This window comes from Equus asinus, chromosome 9 (genome assembly GCF_041296235.1).
Source record: "Equus asinus isolate D_3611 breed Donkey chromosome 9, EquAss-T2T_v2, whole genome shotgun sequence".
NCBI classification, from domain to species: Eukaryota; Metazoa; Chordata; class Mammalia; order Perissodactyla; family Equidae; genus Equus; species Equus asinus.
The window spans coordinates 24,841,503-24,862,639 of record NC_091798.1 but is presented as its reverse complement, the minus strand read 5'-3'; the positions used below and the strand labels follow the sequence as shown (position 1 = coordinate 24,862,639).

The window sequence follows — 21,137 nt, the reverse complement described above, 5'->3', positions numbered from 1 at the left end:
TTTTATTAAGATTTCAACTTGCTGATTCTCGCTTTTCAAGTCATCATCATCTTCGTCTCCTGTAAGTGACTTTGTAACTTTCTCCAATTATTTCTTAGACAGTCTTTCTCTGTGGTCTGCAATTAATGTTTCAATTTCCTTCTCCATAGGAAAGTTTCGCCCCCCCATCTGCTTGGCCACGGGAACAAAGCGTTCCACTTCTTTTTCAATGACCAGGAAACTCTTAAAATTACGTCCGTGTTGTTTTCTTAGGTCTCGCTGGCATCCATCGACTCTCTGAGTCTTGATTGCTCTCACACTGTGAGAGACACTTGAGAACTGAGATCTTGACTGAGGGAGCGGTGCATTCAGGGCTCCCTCTCTACTCTTACTGCCAGGTGGAAGGGCAGGCAGAACCGATGCTCTCCTTAACTTGGTTGCACAGTTTATATTCATTCTTTGCCTCTCTCCCCACGTTGTTGGCCTGATTCTGGCCACCTGTCCCTCAGAGACTGGGAAGGGAGTATGGGTTGAGTGCCACATTCATCTCACTCATGGGCCGCACAGTGCATCGTCTTTGAGAATGAAGGAGTCTCTTTCATGCCCAGCTCTGCTGTTCATGCCAAGCAGCCTTCTCAGGCACCAGCCCAGTGGTGCAGCTTCATTAAGTTCAGTTCACGTGTTCTGTTTCAGTGGCCTGGGCTTTACCAGATCGGATCCCAGGTGCGGACCTACACACCGCTTGTCAAGCCATGCTGTGGCAGGTGTCCTACATATAAGTAGAGGAAGATAAGCATGGATGTTAGCTCAGGGCCAATCTTCCTTGGCAAAAAGAAGAAGATTGGCAGCAGTTCTTAACTCAGGGCTGATCTTCCTCAAAAGAGAAGCAGGCTTCTCAGCTTGTTGCTAATATTCTTTAGTTCACACAGTGTCCTAACTCAGAGGCTGCTTTGTTCCAGTGTTCCATCAATGTTATACAAAACCAATGAGTTGAAATTATTTGTTTTACTGTGTGGTTTTATTTACTATCAAAGATAATGTAGTCATAAGAAACTGAAATGAGGTTGCTTGCTGCTTGGATGATTCCTTTTATTTTTTCCAGTTTTGGCTTAATGATACACTGAGCATGAGTTCTGGTCTATTGGTTTTTAGAGTAGAGTTTGTTTAATTAAACTACTTCTCTCTTCATATCTGGCCAGAATATTTTTATACATGAATCTTTAATTGTCCTGTGGTTCCACGTTATACACAAATATTTAAAATGTGCACCTTGATGGTATGGCTGGTTCAGTTAGAATGTTAGCGTGTTTGAAAAGGAACACATCTTATTTTCTTCTTCTACAATCTTAACATTCAAATTACTTAATGATATTCTTTTGTCCTTCTGGCCTTATCTTCTATCATTGTCATCAACATTATCTATTCTATTATAATAAATAATAATATCTATCATTTATTGAGCACCTTGATGTACCAGGCACACACAGCACTACACACACACACACACACACACACACACACACACACACACACACATATACATACCTGTGCAAAAATTCCCTAATTCTCACAATAGCTCTATGAGAGAAGTGCTATTATTATCCCTGTTCTACACAGCTGGAAACTAAGGCTAGAAGAAGCTAAGTAACTTACCCAATATCATATTCCTCTTTACAATCTTCCTGCGCAACTCTAAACTTGTTACACTTTCCTTTCAATGTACATGTCTGTTAAAATCCCAAACCTAGATGAACCCAAATATCCACATTATTTGTACCCGCATCCAGGCAACTGAGCATATGCACCTCTACCCACCTTACACCATAGTGCAGACTGGGTGCCCCTATAAAAGTTGATTACTAACCACAGCTGGGTCTTCAGTATCTAACATCCAATATCCAGTACTCAGCTGTCTTACTATATTTCTCTTGTCAAAAAGTGGTAACTCTGGGGGCTGGCCCCGTGGCCGAGTGGTTAAGTTCGCACACTCCGCAGCAGGTGGCCCAGTGTTTCATTAGTTCGAATCCTGGGCGCAGACATGGCACTGCTCGTCAGACCACGCTGAAGCAGCATCCCACATGCCACAACTAGAAGGACCCACAACAAAGAATACACAACTATGTACCGGGGGGCTTTGGGGAGAAAAAGGAAAAAATAAAATCTTTAAAAAAAAAAAAAAAGAAAAGTGGTAACTCTTGCTATAACCATTTCTTCACTTCCTACTTACTCCTCTGCCCGTAAGAGTCTGCCTCCAGCTCTTTACAGAATGGCTTCTAGGATGTAAATGACTTCCATGTTGCTAAATTCCATGGACATTTTAATTCCTCTTCTTACCTCAAAGTGCCAGTTAACATAGGGAACTCCTCTCACCTTCTTGAAATACTTTTTACTCTTGGCTTCCTATGTTACCCCATTCCTGGGCTTCTTTCTACCTCTCTAGCCATTTCTTTTCTGTTTCCTTTGATGGCTCATCCTCCCGTACCCAAACTTTAAATGTTGGAATCTCTTAAAATTCTCCTCTTGGCTCTCTTTTTACATCATTCAAACCATTTCTTGGATCATATCACCCATTCTCTTGGTTTTCATGATCATCTCTATTCCAATGACACTTAAATCTATTTGTCAGTGGTTTAGAACTCTACCTTGAGCTATAGACCTGTGCATCCAGTTGCCTACGTAAATATTCTAATCTGGAAACTCCACAGATACCTTAAATTCAACATAGCCAAAACTGAACTTGTGGTCCCCCTACCAAAACCTGAACATCTCTTACTCCCTCACCCCTTATATCATATTTATAACTAAGTTCTTTCAACTCTACTCCTCAGTAGTTCTCACGATCACCTTTCCCATGTTTTTCACTATGTTAGTCTAGGCTACCACCATTTCTCGCTTGGCCTACTAAAACAGTCATCTAACTGATTTCCATGCATTTTCTCTTGACCCCCTGTAATGCATTCTAGAGTATAGTCTTGTCCTGTAACTATTGTAATTATATTTGGTTGGAAATAACAGACAACCCAACAAACAGTGGCTTATATAAGTCAGGGGTTTATTTTTATTATGTAATAATAATTCTGAATATAGTTATCTAAGGCTGGTACAGCGAACGATATCATAAAGAGACCAGATTCCTTCAAACTTCCTCTTATTGCACCATTAGAAATGTGGCTTTTAACCTCATGGTCACATAGGACTATTGTGCATCAAAGTGTTGCATCTGCATTTCAGAATCCTTTTTTATCAGAGTTTTTTTATTTGGGAAGAAAATATCTCCCTAGATACTTCTACCTTCATCTCATTGGTCAGAACTATGTCACATAGGCACCTATAGCTGCAAGGGAGTCTGAGAAGTTCAGTTCAGTATTTCAAGTTTCCAGCCTCTACAGTAGATAAAGGCAAGGGAGTTAAAATTTGGGTAGCCCATGCATAGTATCTGCCACCACAGTATTAAAAAAAAAAACCCATATCTGATCATAATATTGTCTTGTGTATAGCCGTTCTATGGCTTCCTTTTCCTCTTAGGATAAAATTCTCGAACTTAAACATGGCCTATGTGTTCCCACAGGATCTCACCCCTGACTACCTCACCAATCTCATCTTAGGCCAATCTTTCTTTTTCCATCCAGCTACGCTGAGCTCCTTACTCTTCCTTAAAAGCAGTGTGCTGCCTCTTGTCTCAGGGCTTTTGCTCACATTCTCCTTCTGGTGTGCTCTCTTCACCCCCCTCCAACTAAGCCATCTCTTTCCCCAACCAGCTCCTACACCTTCTTCAGGTCTCAGTGTAATATCATTTCCCCAGCAAAGCCTTCATAGATCCACCATGCTAGGTCAAGCCACCTGCTCAGTGCTCCGTCAGCTCCCTGTCCCACTTCATAACATTTACAACAGTGTTTCTCAACCTTTTTTTCAATATCATCCTTCTAAGAGATCGCTTCAGACTCTTTTTTCCCCTAATCACTTCCTTCCCATGAAATTATAGTGTCAGAGATATACTGCATATCTTTTTGTGTATCGTATATCTATGCTTTACACATAAATAGAGTAAGATTTATTTTGTCCTCCAGGAACAAATTTTGTACCCTTGGGGGCCACATCACCCCCATTGAGAATGCATGATTTATGATAATGACCTTTAAAAAATCAGTTTAAATTTGTTCTCTAGTATCTGTCTGTCTGGCTATAATAATACTCCACAAGGGCAGCGATCAGATCTTCACACTGAATATTGCCTTAGCACTGTGCTGTGCACATAGTAGGTATTAAATATTTTTCGATGACAAATGTTACAACACTTGTAATGACTATAGATTTTAGGTATATTTTGCATCTTTTCATTAATTTGTGATCCCATAGAGAGAAAAGTCTGAACCTCTTTACCCCACAAACCCATTTATGGAGCAGACCCTCCATAAATATTTGTTGAATGAATTCATTATCTGTACTTTTAGGTTAGGAGAATCTGTCCTAATTCCTAAAAAGAAAATATTTAGTATGTATCCTAGAAACCACTGGTAATGACTATGAATGTTTTGTGTTAGCGGTTTCTTAAATGCCACCAGCAGCCAGAGAGACAGAATGGGATTAAATTACTTCAAGTGACTTTTTCCACTCAAAATTCCTGTCTTGTGTCTGACTGTTGCTCACATCTGAGATGTTTTGCAGAAGCCGACAGCCCCCCTCAAAGGGCTTAATCCTGAAAATTGTGGAAACTCTGCCGTCTCACATGTTACTCAGCTCATTTTAAATCCTGGATTAAACATAACCCAACTCTGTTCCTTAGAAAGAACTCTTCACTGCATATTACTATTAGCAAAAAGCCAAAAGCTCATGTTAGGAAATAAATTAAAAAACATGTTTCTGAGGAATTTCCTATGATCAATTCTCTCACAATTCACTCTCTCATACCCATCATGGATACATACTGTGGAGGAGACAGGTTTTCAGGAAAATGAGCCTCAGACATTAAAGAATATTTAAATATCAAAATGTAACCATGTTCACTAGTTCAGACTTACAGAGGCAAAAGCATATCACACATATTTTAGAAAGACTTTAAACAATGGGAGATACATGAACACATGCTTAGCTCAAACTTTGGAGAAACCAGGAAATTATCTTGCACAGAAGACAATGGTCATTATTCAAGGAATTATCATATTATGCATAGTTTTTTTTAAAAAATTTGGTTATAAATACTATGGGAGACAATTTAAATTTTCTTTGTCATATTGCTTGAACCTTCATAAGAAAAATATGGTTGGATTCAGAGAAGCTTCTTTTGTTAAGTAAAGGCAAGTTCAATTGCAATTAAAATATCAAATATCAAAGCAACTGGGTTTTATTGGAGAGGTATAAGGTTGCCGTGGGCACAGCTGGTTTTGAGTATTAATCGCTTGGCTTTGACCATTGATTTCAGCTTTTCCCCTGGGCCCTCTGCTGATCCTTCAGTCTCCCTCTTGTCCAGTACATCATGAGATCTCATTGGTTCTTGTCTGAAATATTTCCTAAACCCATCCACTTCACTCCATCCTCACTGCCAATTCTCTAGTCCAACCTGCCGCCAGCTCTCCTGCCTCTCCTTATTTATCCTTACCCATCTCAAGTGTCTTTTCTGTGATACAATGTCTCAGCGGCTCAGGCTGCTACAGAACAGTACCACAGACAGGGTGGCTTAATCAACCGAAATTTATTTCTCACTGTTCTAGAGGCTGGGAAGTCTGAGATCAGGGTGCTAACCTGACTGGGTTCTGGTGAGGGTTAGAGTTTCAATAATGAATTTAAGGGGGACACAAACATGCAGACCATAATGTGCAGCCACAGTGATCCTTGAAAAATGCCAATTTGGTCAAGTCAGATCCCTGCTTAAAACCTTCTCTGTGGCCTAAGGCTCTGTGTTCTCTCTCCAGTCTCACTCCGTGCTGATCCTCCCTTGCTAAATGTGGTCTGGCCACTCCCATCTTCTTACTCACTTCAACTCCCTCACCCTGCCACCTTTGTGTAATCTTTTCTACTGCTGCTTCTCCCTCTTAATTAGTTTGTTCGTAATCATTTAACAAATATCAGCAAAACTGCAGTTTTTCAGGGAAGCTAAGCTGTCAGACCAGGTTATGACACCAAGTTTTAGACTTTCAAGACAGGTTTGATTTTCCTTTCAAGTTTTTATCACTATTTGTCAGTATTGTATATTTTTCTTTGTGAGATTATTTAATTCCTAATTATTTAGACTCATCAGTGTACCCTACTGGAGTACACTCCATTCTGCTGGATTATGAACTCTATGTCTCCCTGGCTTACCTCTAGAGCCCCCTGCTCGATGCATATTTGTTACATAAATTGAATTTTGGGTTTTTCAAACCCACCATGCTCCTCTTCCTGGTCCATTGGGTCCATCCAACTGGGTCTTCTAAAGGATTGTAAAATAGCAGGGTGTAGGGGAAGAAGACATTTTCTCTACCCACTCTGGGTCTTTCTGGCCAGACAACGAATTAAATTCACATGTGACAGAATAACAGGAGAAAATTAAACAAAGCTTTATAGCATGTATACATGGGAGAGGCTCAGGCAAACTGAGCAACTCTCCAAAACGGTGGAAGCTCTCACCTTAAATACCATCCTCAGCTAAAGACAAAGGAGGATGTTGGGGGTGGGGAGAGTCAGTTACAGGAGATTACCAGAAAAGCACAGTAAACAAGAGTAAGGTTATTATGCAGATTTAAGTCCTTGCCTTCTGCATTGATGAGAGTTTCTAGAGATAAAGTCATTCCCCCTTCTTCCTGGTACAGGGAGGGAGACACCTTTACAGATGGAGATTTCCTTTACAAACATAAATGTCTCTTACAAAGGGTAACTCCTGCTTTTCAGAGTTTCTTTCCTGTCTGCAGTTTTTAAAAGTAACCAGCCCAAAATAATCATCATGCCAAAGAGACATATCTTGGGGTGGCCAATTCCAGTACCCCCAAGGGCTGGAGGTAGCCTTACAAATCATCTAATCCCCTCCCCCACTTTGTGTTACGAATGGGGAAATAAGACTAGAGGGAAAATTGCCAAATGTCACATACTGAGCATTTGCAAAATCACATGAAAAATCAGATCTTTGGTTTCCCAGTTCTCTGATATTGCAGGAAAACAAATCATTCCTTCTCCCATTTTCTTATTACCATTTTTTAGATTGACATCCTTTGTCTATTTCATAATCTAATATTGGTATAAAAATATATCCTTATCAAGTAAAATATGGTTGTTATTAAGAGTTTTATCATTCAGGTTGTGTCTAGCCAAGCAATGTAAATTAGACAATTTAAAACATTTTGACTTCAGACAGTGGCCATCAGATATTTTAATTCTGCATTCTGAACTTGTTGAAGATTTTGGCCCATAGTTTAAACCCAAAGATGATTTTTAATCTTTGTTCATTAATACAGAAGCATTAATCATAATCAGGCCAATTTTCATGAAAGTGAATCAAGAAAGAATTTACCAAGGCAAAGTGCATTAAGCTAGTTTAATTCTTTAATTTTCTAAACAGTAGCCTTAAACCATTTCTTACCTTTTTAAAAGTTTTTTTTTGAAATTATTGTCTGTGAGATAATTCTTCTCCATGTACAACAAAGATTGGAATCATAAATTTTCCTATCTCCAGTTTAACTGATTACCACTTTTATCATTGTAGTTTTTTCTTTGTATCCAATGTTTCTCTCAAGTCTAATTTTCCTGTATCAAATTTTGCAGATCTAAATTTTCGTTTCAGTATTTGGTTCATGGCTATTTTTAAAATATACAGGTTTAGGCACTTTTGTGTTTATTATTTTTTATAAAACTGAATTACCTTAGGTCAATTTTTGGAGTTTCAAAGAGTTATGAACTAGGTTTTTGGGGTTTTTGGTTAGTTTCATCTACAATAAATTTTGTCTACCATTTTACCTCTTATACGGTTTTTTCTGGAGATTATTTCTACCAGTGAAATGCAGTTTGAATCGAACAAAAGTCTGTTTGCTTTTATTCATGTCTACCTCAAACACTGAGAAAATGTTTAGCAATTTTTTTTGATATTTCAAGGTTGCCGTGTTTTCCTAGTAGAGAATGGAGGTGGCTAAAGATATCATCTGTTTAGATTGGGTTGTTACCTTATGAAATTTTAGATTTTGGGAGAAAACAATTTAGCTCTGATACTTCTGATCTCTCATTTTACAGCTGAGGAAATGAAAGACCAGAGAGGTTATCTGATTTGCCTAACGTCACAGCGATAGGACTGGACTTCAGGTCTCCTGACATCAAGGACACGTTAAGGGGAAAGCATGAGCAAACTGAGCTCCAAATCTGACTACACTTTCCACAACGGAGGAGCTAGTTTTTTGTTACTGTGGCAATGGAGCGCATTTGAGATTTTTTGATGGGTTTACCCCCTACCTCTGTTAGTAGGAAAAAAAGAGCAGTTGAGCTGATCTTTATGGTGATTCAAACACTTTAGATAGATCTTGTCACATGCTTTATAAGTTCCTGATTGATTATGTAGAATTAAGTTATTGGGCAGAGAACCAGCTAATGGAAACACATTGATGAAATCATTTTCGAGGGACATTAAGTGGAACTTAAAATAAAGTTGAAATGGCTTTATGGATTTTTCACTCAAACTGTTTATGAACATTTATCGCCAGTAAATTATGTTGTGTCAAAAGAAGGAATCCGCAGGTATGGCTTTAAGAGAAACCTTTTTGAGATAATAAAATTGAGAATAATTTGTTATCCAAGAGAGGATAAAGGATAAGATGGGGGAATTCACCCTGATGAATGGTTGTCCACTCTGCAGCTTCTGGGAAAGTGAAAAATGGTGTGAAATTCAGAAACCTGATAGGACTTGGTAAGAAATGGTCTTTTTAAAAAGTGTTAATATCTCATCTCATTCTATCTGGGAATCATTTTTAGAAGAAGGGTGATGGAGAATTTAGCAGGTGTTGTCTGAGGGTATAAACATTGGTATCTACTCATGTCTCATAAAAAGATGAGCAAGTAGAGAGTGGCTTATTCTGCTGAAAGAGACAGCCTAGAGTAGCATGGTCACGGGCATCAGTTTCAGAGCTGAAATATTAGAATTCAAATCCTGGCTCCCCTCTTTTGCTTTGTGACCATAGGAAAATTTCCTGATTTCTCTGAGTCTCAGATTTCACATCCATAACAGATATTAATAGTTCCTACCTCATAGGGTTATTCAAATGATCAAATGAAAACAAGTTTCAATAGTTTCTAGTTCACAGTGAGTACTTTAAATATATATATATATATATATTTTTTTTTAAGTCATAGAGAATCTGGATAAGAGGAGGAAAGAATAGGGCTTGTAAACATTTTAGTACCAGTAGTATTATTTTATTAACTGTCGTCTGCTGATTGCTATGTCCACAGATCTCTTTCAATCTCCCAAAATTCCTCAAGATGAGGGTACTATCAATATCCTTTCTTTTTCAGAAAAGGAAACTGAGCATCAGAGAGATTGGGTTGGGTTTCATGACCAAGGTCACTCGGCTAATGAGAGATTTTGATACCTTCCTCTGAGAAGTCGTATTCATACGTCTGTGTTCCAATATGTACGGGACACATGGACCCCTGTGGCCAAAGTCCAGGAAAAACAAAATCAAAGGGCATCTGTTTGGACAGTGGGAACTAAGGGAGCATGAGTGTCTTGCCCTTTGCTTTCATCCCACATCCAGAGCCTGCCAGTCACTCACCTCCTCTACCTGTCAGAGCTCAGCCCCTCTGGTTTTTGCTGGCTTCCTATTTAACAGATGTCACCTTGGCCTGGCATTGAGATAACAAGGCACTAGGGCACAGTGGCTAAAAGTGGGTTCTTTAGTCAGATACCTGGATGTGAATCTCAGCTCTAGCACTCACTGGCCACGTGACCATGAGCCCCACATGTTTTTGCCCCAGTCCTCTTCTCTAGAGGATAAGCAGTGTCCTGGTCTTGGGAAGAGACCACAAGCCTTTTGATCTCATTTTACTTTAAAGAGATATTTGTATTTAGCCCAAATAACATCTCTTTATTAGCATACTCTTATTTTAGAGGTGTAGTTAAAATATTTTGGATTGTGATTTTAGACATTCATTAAAAATATAATGTAATGCATGAGGAGTTTTATAACAATAAATTAGTACTCCCACTGATGTCACAGTACCAGTTGGAAATGAGTCCAATAGATGCCTTGGGAACCTAAAGTCAAATCTGGCTATATTCTGTACGTGACCTTGTGCCTGCCCACACAGAGCTTAAGATCTAGTTGAAAAGACGAGAGGAATGTCTGCAAGGTAAATAAAAGTCCCAAATAGTGTGTGCTTGGTGCCAAATGAGTGTTGTAATCATTTTACAAGTATTCACTGAGTGTCCACACTGTGCTAGCTAGTGGAGATGTGACAGAGAACAGGACACACTCCTAGCCAGGAGCACAGCAAATGCGATTGCAGATCAGAGAAAGCCGAGGACCCAAGCTCAGGAATTCAAAGGAGATCGTGTTCTTTCCACAGACATATAGTGAGCACCTGTAATGTGCTGGATGACTTTATTGTAACCATTTTTCCCCTGGAATTGCCTTAGAAGGGTGGCTGAGCTCAGGGCCTCCAGCTGCAGTAAAGTAGTTTCTTCTTGAGCTTAGTACAGCCCGAGGTAAGAAGTAAAGTAGCAGATGAAGTTTAGTCATTGTGTCTGATGAAAAAAGAAACAGGCTCAGGGGCCAGCCCAGTGGCGCAGCGCTTAAGTTTGCATGTTCCACATCGGGGGCCCAGAGTTTGCCCGATCGGATCCTGGGTGCAGACCTACGAACTGCTTGTCGAGCCACGGTGTGGCAGCGTCCCACATATAAAGTATAGGAAGATGGGCACAGATGTTAGCTCAGGGCCACTCTTCCTCAGCAAAAAAGAGGATTGGCAGCAGATGTTAGCTCAGGGCTAATCTTCCTCAAAAAAAAAAGAAAGAAAGAAACAGGCTCATCACAAAGTTTGGATGGATGAAGAAAGTAGCCCAGGCTTTTGAGGTTCATTTTGCATAAGAAAATGTCATTCCTCATTTTTGGATACGTAATTGGCCTGAATAAAGGTAATAGATGTCTTACTATGTGCACCTATTTGGCATAGTCAAAAGTTGCAAAATGGATATTCTTTGTCCTAAAAGGCCTTATAAAAGGATGATAGGAGTGGGCATGAGAAATAGGTGAGGCATTAAGCTTTACAGCATTCTAGTAACAGTTCAGATAATGAAAGTTGTCCATGGGCAGTGTAATCATCATATGGGTAAGTCAGACAATTATGGCTGATTGAAAAGAGGCAATGCTCTTTCTGTTGCAGCTTTCATAGAATTCTCAGTGGAGGAAGGGGGAGAGTTGAGCTGGGACTGAGGAGTATAAACAATGCGAACAAACAGAAATAACTGCCCTTGCCTTATTGAGATATATAACTGTTCCTTTTAATTATATTTCTAAAACAGAGGATTCAAATGGCTAAGAATTCAGCATCTCCAGAATGTCAGAGGGAAGTCCCTGTTGACTGCTGTCGGGACAGATGGGAATGTTAAGTAACAGATTGGAGATGGTACTGAGAGGTGGCTGAGGGTGCTCTTGCATTTCAGACAGCCTAGAGCCACATCCCAGTGTGTCACTTACCGTCCTGTGGCTTCTGCAGGCCTGTCTCATCCACTAGGCAGCCTCCATAATGCCATTGGCCTAGGTGCCCCTCAGGGGATCACAAAAATGTTGGAGATATGGAATGTATACTCTGCGAAAACAAGTTTAACACATGGGTAACAAAAGCTACATTAATCTGTAATCCAACCCATTTTTATTCAGTTATTATATTAGGGTTCTCCAGAGAAATAGAACCAATAGGATCTATATATAGGAATCGATTTATTATAAGAATTTGGCTCAATTATATTGGCCATGATAAAGGCTGGTAAGTCCCATAATCTGCTGTCTGTAAGGGGAGACCTAGGAGTCCTGAGTCTGAAGGCCTGAGAACTAGGGGAGCGATGGTGTCGATTCCAGTCCAGGTCTGAAGTGTTGAGAAGCAAGAGCACTGAGGGCAGGAGAAGATGGATGTCCCAGCTCAACAATCAGGCAGAAAGGGTCTAATTCTTCCTTCCTCCCCATTTTGTTCCATTCAGGCCCTCAGTGGATTGGATGGTGCCCACCCACCTAAGGGAGGGCAAACTGCTATGCTCGGTCCACAACTCCAATGCTAATCTCATCTGGAAATACCCTCACAGACACACCCAGAAATAATGGTCAGCCAAATATCTGGGCATTCTGTGATCCAGACAAGTTGCCGCATAAACTTAACCATCACACTTATAAAGAATATAATAAGGTTGGAATCACAAGTGCAAAATAATAATATATGCACAAAAAATCAACATTCTTATGAAACTTACTTCAGAAAAATTGTATTGAACAGGAACTATGGGTTCATTTTGACATATTTGAAATGATATGGTTTGGGATCTTGAAAAGTAAAAATGTCTATGGGCAGAGAAAGATCTTACATGCCCCCACACTAACTGTCTCTATGCCTACTGCACCTGTCAATTTTATGGGGTGGTTGCAAGGACTAATTGGGCTAATACGTATGAAGTACATATGATGGCGTATAGCATGTAGTAGTCACTCAAAATACTCACTTAGAATAACAGTTGTTATTCACCAGGATTGTTTTTAATGACCATATACAATGTTAGACATTATTTTCTGATTTTACTTGTAATAGTCTATAATTCATATCAAAAAGATTAAATATTTCTATAGTTGCTACAAAAATAAAGAAACCAATTCATTTTCCTAGACTAATCATTATGGCAGGATAAATCTGGATTTGGAAGAACAGTGGTTAATAGAAGATTTCCAGACATTATAACAATGCAAGAGGATTCTGGAAATTTACTCATGAATGCAGGATACTATTCTGCCCCTTCTTACATACAGCATCCAAGAATTACACCAAATATATAAAAATAAACACCTTTACTCCAAAGTACAGGATACTTGCCTGGATAAGTTTAATTAAAAAACTAATATCCAGTGCAATTGTCTGTGATAAACTGAAGCTTAAATGATTTGAAAACACTTTGGGAGCAGACAAATCAGATAATCACCATCTTTATAGCTGGAAAGGTTCGGCTGATGTTGACAAGCTATAAAGATAAAAGCTTATAGCAAATTCAAGAGCTAAATGTCTAGATTGGGTAGAGGATCAATGTTAATACTCAAAGCGTAAAAGTCCTGAACTTAAAATGATCTCTCATAGAGTTCTGTTTTTTTTAACTTTTCAAGGTAATAGTATAGAAATTTATTTACTGAAAAACTTTTGCGTAATTGTTGTTAGGCAAACACCTTAACAGTCTTACAGTGTTTTCTACCATCTAACTCACTGCTTAGATGTTGTATGTGTTACGTGATTTGTGCCCTGCACTGCAATAAGACGGGTTCAGCTGCTGTTTCTCAAAACATTTCCAGTTGGGTGACTATTAATAGTTTATGAGAGACAAGAATCAGACTGTGCCATTTCTAGGCATCTTTTTTTTTGAAGGCAGCATGGAATTTGCCTCATGGCCTCACTCTGATCTCAGCAGGAACACTTTGAAAAGAAGTTCTTTGTTTTTTTCAAAGGCTGTTTGCATGAGTTGATTCAATGCTGTCCTATCACGGAGCCCTGGAGCCCCATAGCAAAATATGTGTGTATTGGGTTGTGTAAAGGATTCCTTGCATTTAGCTCCACTCATTGTGCTGATTGTGGCCCCAGGTGACACATCCAACGTCTCCAACCTCTGTTTGTTTTTTTCTTTTGTTTACAGGAGCAGAGGGCACAGTGTTCCCAAAATCTATAGAGACACCTAATGTCAGGGCAGACCCCTTCAAGGAACTAAGGTAAACGTCTGACTATGGTTTCATTGATGAGTGGCTGTTTCCTTTCTCTGTGCAAGTGGCCAATGATCCATTTTGAATCTATATTATATAACAGTGTGACAACATGAATATACAAACTGGGAGAGGTTAGAAAGGACATGAAGATCAGCAACAGCCAAGTGAAAATTTTCTCTGAGGACCTAAAATTGAGGAGTTGGAGGAGGAGGTTGCCTGCCTTCTGATTGTGAGATTTAGGATTCATTCATTTGCAATGTTTGTTTCCTGCAATATTTTATGGTACTAAGAACCTATCCAATGAGAGAACTAGTCAGTAATTGGTGCTGATCAGCCCAAAGAAAAATAGTATCTGCTGAACTCCAAATAAAATACAGATTTTTTTTTTCTATGTAGCAAGCTCTCTATTACCTGGAGGGATATAGTGCTAGAACTACCTTCTTGGGATATTCTGTGTACTGGTGTTAATCCAAATGTCATAAATGTGCTGTCTTTAGCAGAAAAAGACTCTCAGATGCTGTGTACTTACCAGCAACAACTATGGAAAACAAAAAAGAACTATAGACGGGGGCCGGCCTGGCGGCGTAGGAGTTAAGTTTGCGTGCCCCACTTCCCCAGCCCAGGGTTTGCTGGTTCGGATCCTGGGCACAGACCTATGCACCACTTATCAGGCCATGCTGTGGCAGGCATCCCACATATAAAAAAAATAGAGGAGGATAGGCACAGATGTTAGCTCAGGGCCAACCTCCCTCAGCAAAAAGAGGAGGATTGACAGTGGATGTTAGCTCAGGGCTAATCTCCCTCAAAAAAAAAAAAAAGAACAATAGACATACAGACAGACAAATAGACAGACAGAGATAGATATGGCCTAAAAAACATTCCTACCACCAAAGGACCATCCCTAGGCCCAAAAAAGAAACACAATAAAAATGGCACAATGGGGGCCAACCCAGTGGCATAGTGGTTAAGTCCACATGCTCCACTTTGGTGGCCCAGGGTTCATGGTTTCAGATCCCAGGTGCAGACATACACACTGCTCATCAAGCCATGCTCTGGTGGCATCCCACAAGATTGGCACAGAGGTTAGCTCAGGGACAATCTTCCTTAACGATAAAAGAAGAAGAGAAGGTGTGATGATACAAATATAACTTTAATTTTTATTGTATACTTATACCCATGAAGAATTCAGTGAATACTGACTTTCTTCTTGTATTGTAGTTCTTTTAACTAAAACCAAAGATATATGATCATAAATAGCATTGAATAACTATTCATAAAGTCATCAACCATAAGCAAACGTATCTGTATTATACAGGTCATATCTCCTCTTTTGCAGTGCAGTCCTAAGATCTATGTTTTACTAAAACAATAGCTCTGTTTGAGCTTGTGTTTCCCTAAACAGAAACACGTTCTCAGTAAGTGGAGAATATATTATCTCATTCCAGAACCCACCGCATTACACTAAAGCTTGTAAGTCTTTATGAATATAGGGAAATCAATTGGGCCAAAGGAAGAGGATAATTGGTGGGGAGTGAGAATCCTTTCTTAGCAAAACCCCATACACCTTGGGCTGTATTTTTAAGATACACCACACTGCAAGGTTTTACATTTTACTAGCATAACTGTTTTCATCAGGGCTTCCAGATGCCAGAAGTTACCTGACTCTCTGTCTAGATCCTATGTTTCATATTAGGTACTAAAGCTGAAGTCTTTGAAGGAGATCCACCCAAGGAAACCTGTATTTTAGGACTCTGAGAGAGCTCATTCTTTGAGAACGCAAAGAATCCTCATGTTGATGATGTAAGAGCTCTTTGCAGACAAGCTAATGGGTGCCCTGGTTCCCTTTATTTTCACAGGCCTCCTTATGAGCAGGGTTTTTGTACAGAACTAGTCAGTAATTAATGCTGATCAGACCAAAGGTAAGTGCTGTCTAAAAGAAGCTGAACTCTAAATATAATACAGACTTTTTTCTATCGAAGAAGCTCTCCATTATCTGCAAGACTTGGAAAATATAAGAGTAAAGGATTTAGGCTAACTTTCCTTTAAACAGGAAACATAAATCTTCTATAGTTAAAAAACAAACCCAACCTACACCAAACAAACAAAAAGACAACTCTCCAAGCGTCAGCCCACTGTAGAGATCCGTATTCTGAAGAACATAAAACAAAGTATTTGCTTGTATAGTGCTGTGGACACTTAGAGTTGTTTGTACACAACCTATGGGAAACCCTGGATCTTGCCTTAGAAAAATTAACCCTCCAGAATTCACAAGTAAATCTCCTAAGTCTAGTGCAATAAAACAAAGACTTCAGTTAGTTGCTGCATTTTCCTGGGTTATTCTAAAACTATAGGCACATTCCACTGAGGCTAGAAATAAGTTTTCTTATAGGAAGCATAAGAAGATTTGAAAATGTAATTCTAAAACTGGTCTTTTGTTTGCATCTGTTCAAATTATGTTGATGCTTGATAGCCTGAACTGAATCGGGAGCCTAGAATGTGATAGTTTGGCCCCTTCGTCCTTGTGGAATTTTTTTTTTCTTGATGGTACCTTGTGGGAGAATCTCTGACTGATTGAGAGCATAATCAAATGTGGTGGACAGATTAGCCCAGACCAGTGCGTCTGTGAATGTTTCACAACTGTCACTTAATGGTGCCACATTTTACTCTGTGCTATTGATTGCTATTGACCTTGGTATTGAGTAAATAGATAATGAACTTGGTGACTAAGTCTTCTGGCCTCTGGCTTTACAGTTGGATCAGTTTTACTGCTCCAGCACATTCGTGCTGATGTGTCTTCCAGTCTTAGGAAAGTAGAGTAATCTTAGGGAGAGCCCTGAACATGTACCAGCAGGTAGCACTGAGTGAACTGCTCAGGTGAAGTAGAAGTGGTCCACCCCTCAGTGGCAGCACAATAGAGGGAAAGAGCCCTGAACTGGGAGTCAGGTACCTACTCTACGCCCACCATGTGGCCTCGAGATAATCCTAGAACCCTGCCGTCCATAAAAAGCCAGGTTACTTCTACCTCCACTTAGTTGATCCCTGTATATTATTTTACTTTTTATCTGAAAATAATTTTGGATTTAAAGAAGAGTTGCAAAATTCATACAGATTATTCCCATATGCCCTTCACCTGGTATTCCCTAATCTTACACACCCATGCTATATTTATCAAAGCCATGAAATTAACATTGTAGTCCTATCGTATCTTATTTTACATAAGATTTGTTTAAAAGGATGCAATCACCTGAGTGTCTGCTAGATGTAAAAGTATCTAAAAAGGAGTTTAATGGAAAAGTTATTTGTTGAGATGTGAGTCAATGGATCTTTAAAACTCTTAGTCCGGTTAAGTTGGAATGTTTTTGAGGATTTGTTTATTTTTTTAAATAATGTTCCATAATCAGATTTTCTTGGCCTCACTTGCTAATGGGAAACAAATTGAGTTAAAAGACCGCAGCTTATTTCTACAGGCTGTCTCCTAAAATAAATAAGCAAAACTTAAATATCCATCCCTGTCCCTCACTCACCCAGTCCATCAAACGTGAGAAGTATCTATTTTAGAGACCTCTGTTGAGATAATTTTTGTTTCCTTAAACCTCTGTCTTGGCTGCTGAAGATTTTTTGTTTGTTCTCTTATTTTATTTTTTGTTTGCTTGTTTGTTAATGAGAAGCAGATTTTATGCCTCTGGCATTTCTTCCTAAAAGATTTCAACTCTCAGCTAAAGGCATGGTAGCTTTCACTCTGCTGGAATTTTGGTTCCCTGCTTTTCTTTCCAGAGTTACTATCGTTACTATGTTTGCAGTGTGTGCTTACAATGTTTGTAAATAATCCAGGGTTGAGCTGAAAATCACAAAAGAAGGTTGCTTCTCTCTAGACAAACAATGAGTGTTAGCAAGGTCCTCGCCGAACGTCCAGCTCAGGCCATGTCTGTTGACTTTGCCCCTGCAGGGCAATTCTGAATTAATGGCATGTTGCTCTAGATTCAAAACTATACTTAAAAATATACCAGGCACTATACTTATCTCTTCAAATAAGAAAGACTGGCTTTAAATAGAGGCTGGATTTTAATAAGTTCACTATCTTAAAATGTGAATATATTAAATGTTCACTTGTTCATTTTTTTTCCCTGGACTATATATGTAAAGACAGATGGAAAAATCCCTGATCTCAGGCTGTACATGATCTAAGACAGGAAATAGGCCATTCAGTTTTGCATATGTATTTTCTGTGAGAGCAGAGGCTACCTTTGAATGCCTACCTTATGCGAAGGTTTCTTTTCAACTGTGAAGTTTTCTTACAGGATTCTGATCCTAGGAGAACAGGATATAGACTGTGAAATCCTATTTCCCAGACATGCCACGGCAAATGTAGAAAAAGGGAGAAGGTTATATAGACCACTGTGCACATAGAGCCAACGCTATTCCCCTACTTAGCACTAAAAGCTTGGAAGGAACCACAAAAGAGCAAGAAGCCAAAAGGTCTTTATATAGAGAATTCCTCATCAGCTAATGTGCCGACGTGCTCTTACTCTACATACAATTATGACAAGGTGGTGACCTGACTTTCCATTTCATCACAGATCAGGAACTGTTTACCAGGTACTTTTTGACAATTATTAGGAGTCAAGACATGTGCTCAATACTTAGAATGCTGAGATAAATGAGTACTCAAATAATTCATAGTTACAGAGAAGAAGACAGAAATGTAACCCCAAAATACAAGGTAATGTGCTAAGTGTAGGACAGATGTATGAGCCAAGTCAGAGGAAACACAGAGAATGCCAAAATTACCTAAGAGACTTAGGTAAGGCTGCCCACAGGAAGTGACATTTTAGTTGCCAAAAGAAAGAAAAGGTAAAAGCCAATAAGAAGACTTCAGAATTTAAAATGTGTGGTTTTCTAGGGCCATTTAATGTAGGGGCAAATAGACCAACATATTTCAGTAGCTCCCAAGAATGTTACAGTGTTATTTACAAACATGAGGGTTTGTAATTTTCTTACGACAATTGTGTTCTTTAATTAATTGTGTGAAGGCAATTTCAAATATGTTGTGAAGATTTTAAAGATTGTTACAAATTTACAAAATTAGTACATAACATAATTCGGGGCTGCAAGTTTCACTAATATTAAACCCCTTCTACTGCCCCAAATAAATAAGGCATTTCTTTCTTACTGTTTATTTTTCTTCCTAATGTTACCAAGGTTTTAATGATAAAGCTGAAAAATTCTAAGATAGATCTGTTACTCCCAATATGCACTTGAATATTCTGTAAGATTTTTTTTTTTAATGGAGGGGTACTAAATCTGAACTCCTTTGGGGATTCGTGAGATTTAAAATCTGTGTATGTCATAGGGAAACAAGGATTAGACAAGGCTCCCACAAGTGAACCAAAATGAATGAATTAATATTTAAAAATTAATATCTAAGCCAACTAAATATCTATTGGCTTTCAATCATTTATAAATTTAAGCTACCAGAACAGTCTATCAAAGCTTCAGGGTTCAATTAATTAGGGCCTTGGTAATATTCTCCCTCTCTCTCATCCTCCCCAAAAGTCACAATATCAAAAATATTGGATTGACAGTCTGATTTTAAAAAATTTATGTATGCACACACGGACATATATGCAGAGAGAGAGACACACACACACACAGAGAAATGGGAGGAAGAGGCAAGGGGAGAGAAGCTGTATGTCGAGCTTGTTAACTATGGGTACGTGGTATATGGGGCAATATCATGTAGAAGAAATCTTTAAATTTTCTCCATTTTAAACATTTTGCAGATGTGTTTTGTAATTTTCTTTATCTCCTCTTCCCTCTCTTCTACTCCACACTCCGTATACCGAGACTGTTTTTTAGTTTTGTTTTAAATATATGGGATTCAGAATTATTTGGTCATATAGCACAAATATTGAAGTAATTCAAAGGAGAAATGAAAAAATATAGTAAGTAGGTCAAATAGTAGCATACTCAAGGGCCTAACAATATAGAAGAATTGTGAAGCAGGTGTCATGTTGGTCAAGAGCCCGTGCTTTGAAGGTGTCCTACACTGGGTTTGAATCTGGCCCCAATGCCTATCTGCTTTGTGAACTTGAGCAAGTCTCTTAAGCTCTGCTAGCTTCAGAGCCTAAAATATAGGGACAGATTGGTGAACGTTTGTTAGTTCAGCAAATGTTAGCTATTGGGAGGAGGGGCAAACAGATCTCTCTCATGGGGCTCAAGAACTCGGACAGGAGTTCCCAGAGTTTTAAATTTCATCAACCAGTAGAAAGTTTCCTTTAAACCATGGTGACCAACAATTCTCTTTCAATTAGGGATGAAAACAAAGAACTATTGTGTACTTCCATCTTCTATTAACAACATTTTACATAAAAGGATATTTCAACTAGCAGAGTAGAGAAGACATAACCTTAGGAGGATAAAAGACAGTCCCACAAATTGAATACATTTAACTATATTAACATGTCATTGTGTTGCCTCCATTTTCTCACTTTGCCAAAGACACTGGTGACAGCATCAAAACTCTTCACTTCACAACTTCCGTAGTGGCTGCCCAGGAAAAATGAAGATCTGAAAGCCACAGGCTAGGGTTTAATGAGGGCCACTTGATTTTAAGGTTGTCCTGTTTGAAATCCCAAAACTAGTACGTCTTGCCCATCTGTCAAGACCAGTCAATCCACTGATATGTCCCTTTTCTCCCTCTCTTTCCCTTCCTCCTTTGTTCCAACATGCTATCATGCTTCCCATCTTTTTTTTTTCCTATTAATATCAGTAGTACAATTTGACTTTATCTACATATTTCCTTTTTTCTCCCTTATCCTCAGCCTTTCTCTAGGTGTCCTTTTCACCATAGTTCTCTTAGTATATAGAAGGAGAAACAAAAGGGGTAAAGAAGAAGTGACACTTCAGTATTTGAGGTGTTTCCATCTTTCCTTCTGCCTTATTTATCAAAAGCTCTTATTTTAGAAATGTGATAGAGATTATATTTTGAAGCTACTAAACCTATGTGTTCCGTATTGGTCTTTTCTCTACACTATAATTCTGCCGTTAGAGGCAACAGAAGGATAGACAGCTAATAACACCATGGGGGAAAATGAGGCCAGGACATAGGGGAAGCCCCATTCAGACAGTGAGAGGAAGCTGAAAACCCATCTCTTCTGGCCTCTGGTGAATTGTGGGAAGAAGATAGGACATGTAGGGAAAGCAGGTAGGGAAATACGTGTCCTGATGACCTTTCTTCTTTGAATCATGGAAGGACAACAC

The 21,137-nt window shown here is 39.0% G+C and overlaps 1 protein-coding gene across 3 annotated transcripts in view; it reads left to right on the top strand.

Moving 5' to 3' along the window:
- SGCD (sarcoglycan delta) overlaps nucleotides 1-21,137 on the top strand; it is an 894,446-nt gene that overhangs the window by 790,799 nt on the left and 82,510 nt on the right. For all 3 annotated transcript variants that reach the window (XM_070517163.1, XM_070517164.1, XM_014842696.3), the window contains one exon: nucleotides 13,811-13,883. In XM_070517163.1, coding sequence (XP_070373264.1) covers nucleotides 13,811-13,883 — 73 coding nt within the window. The remainder of the gene's footprint in view (nucleotides 1-13,810; nucleotides 13,884-21,137) is intronic.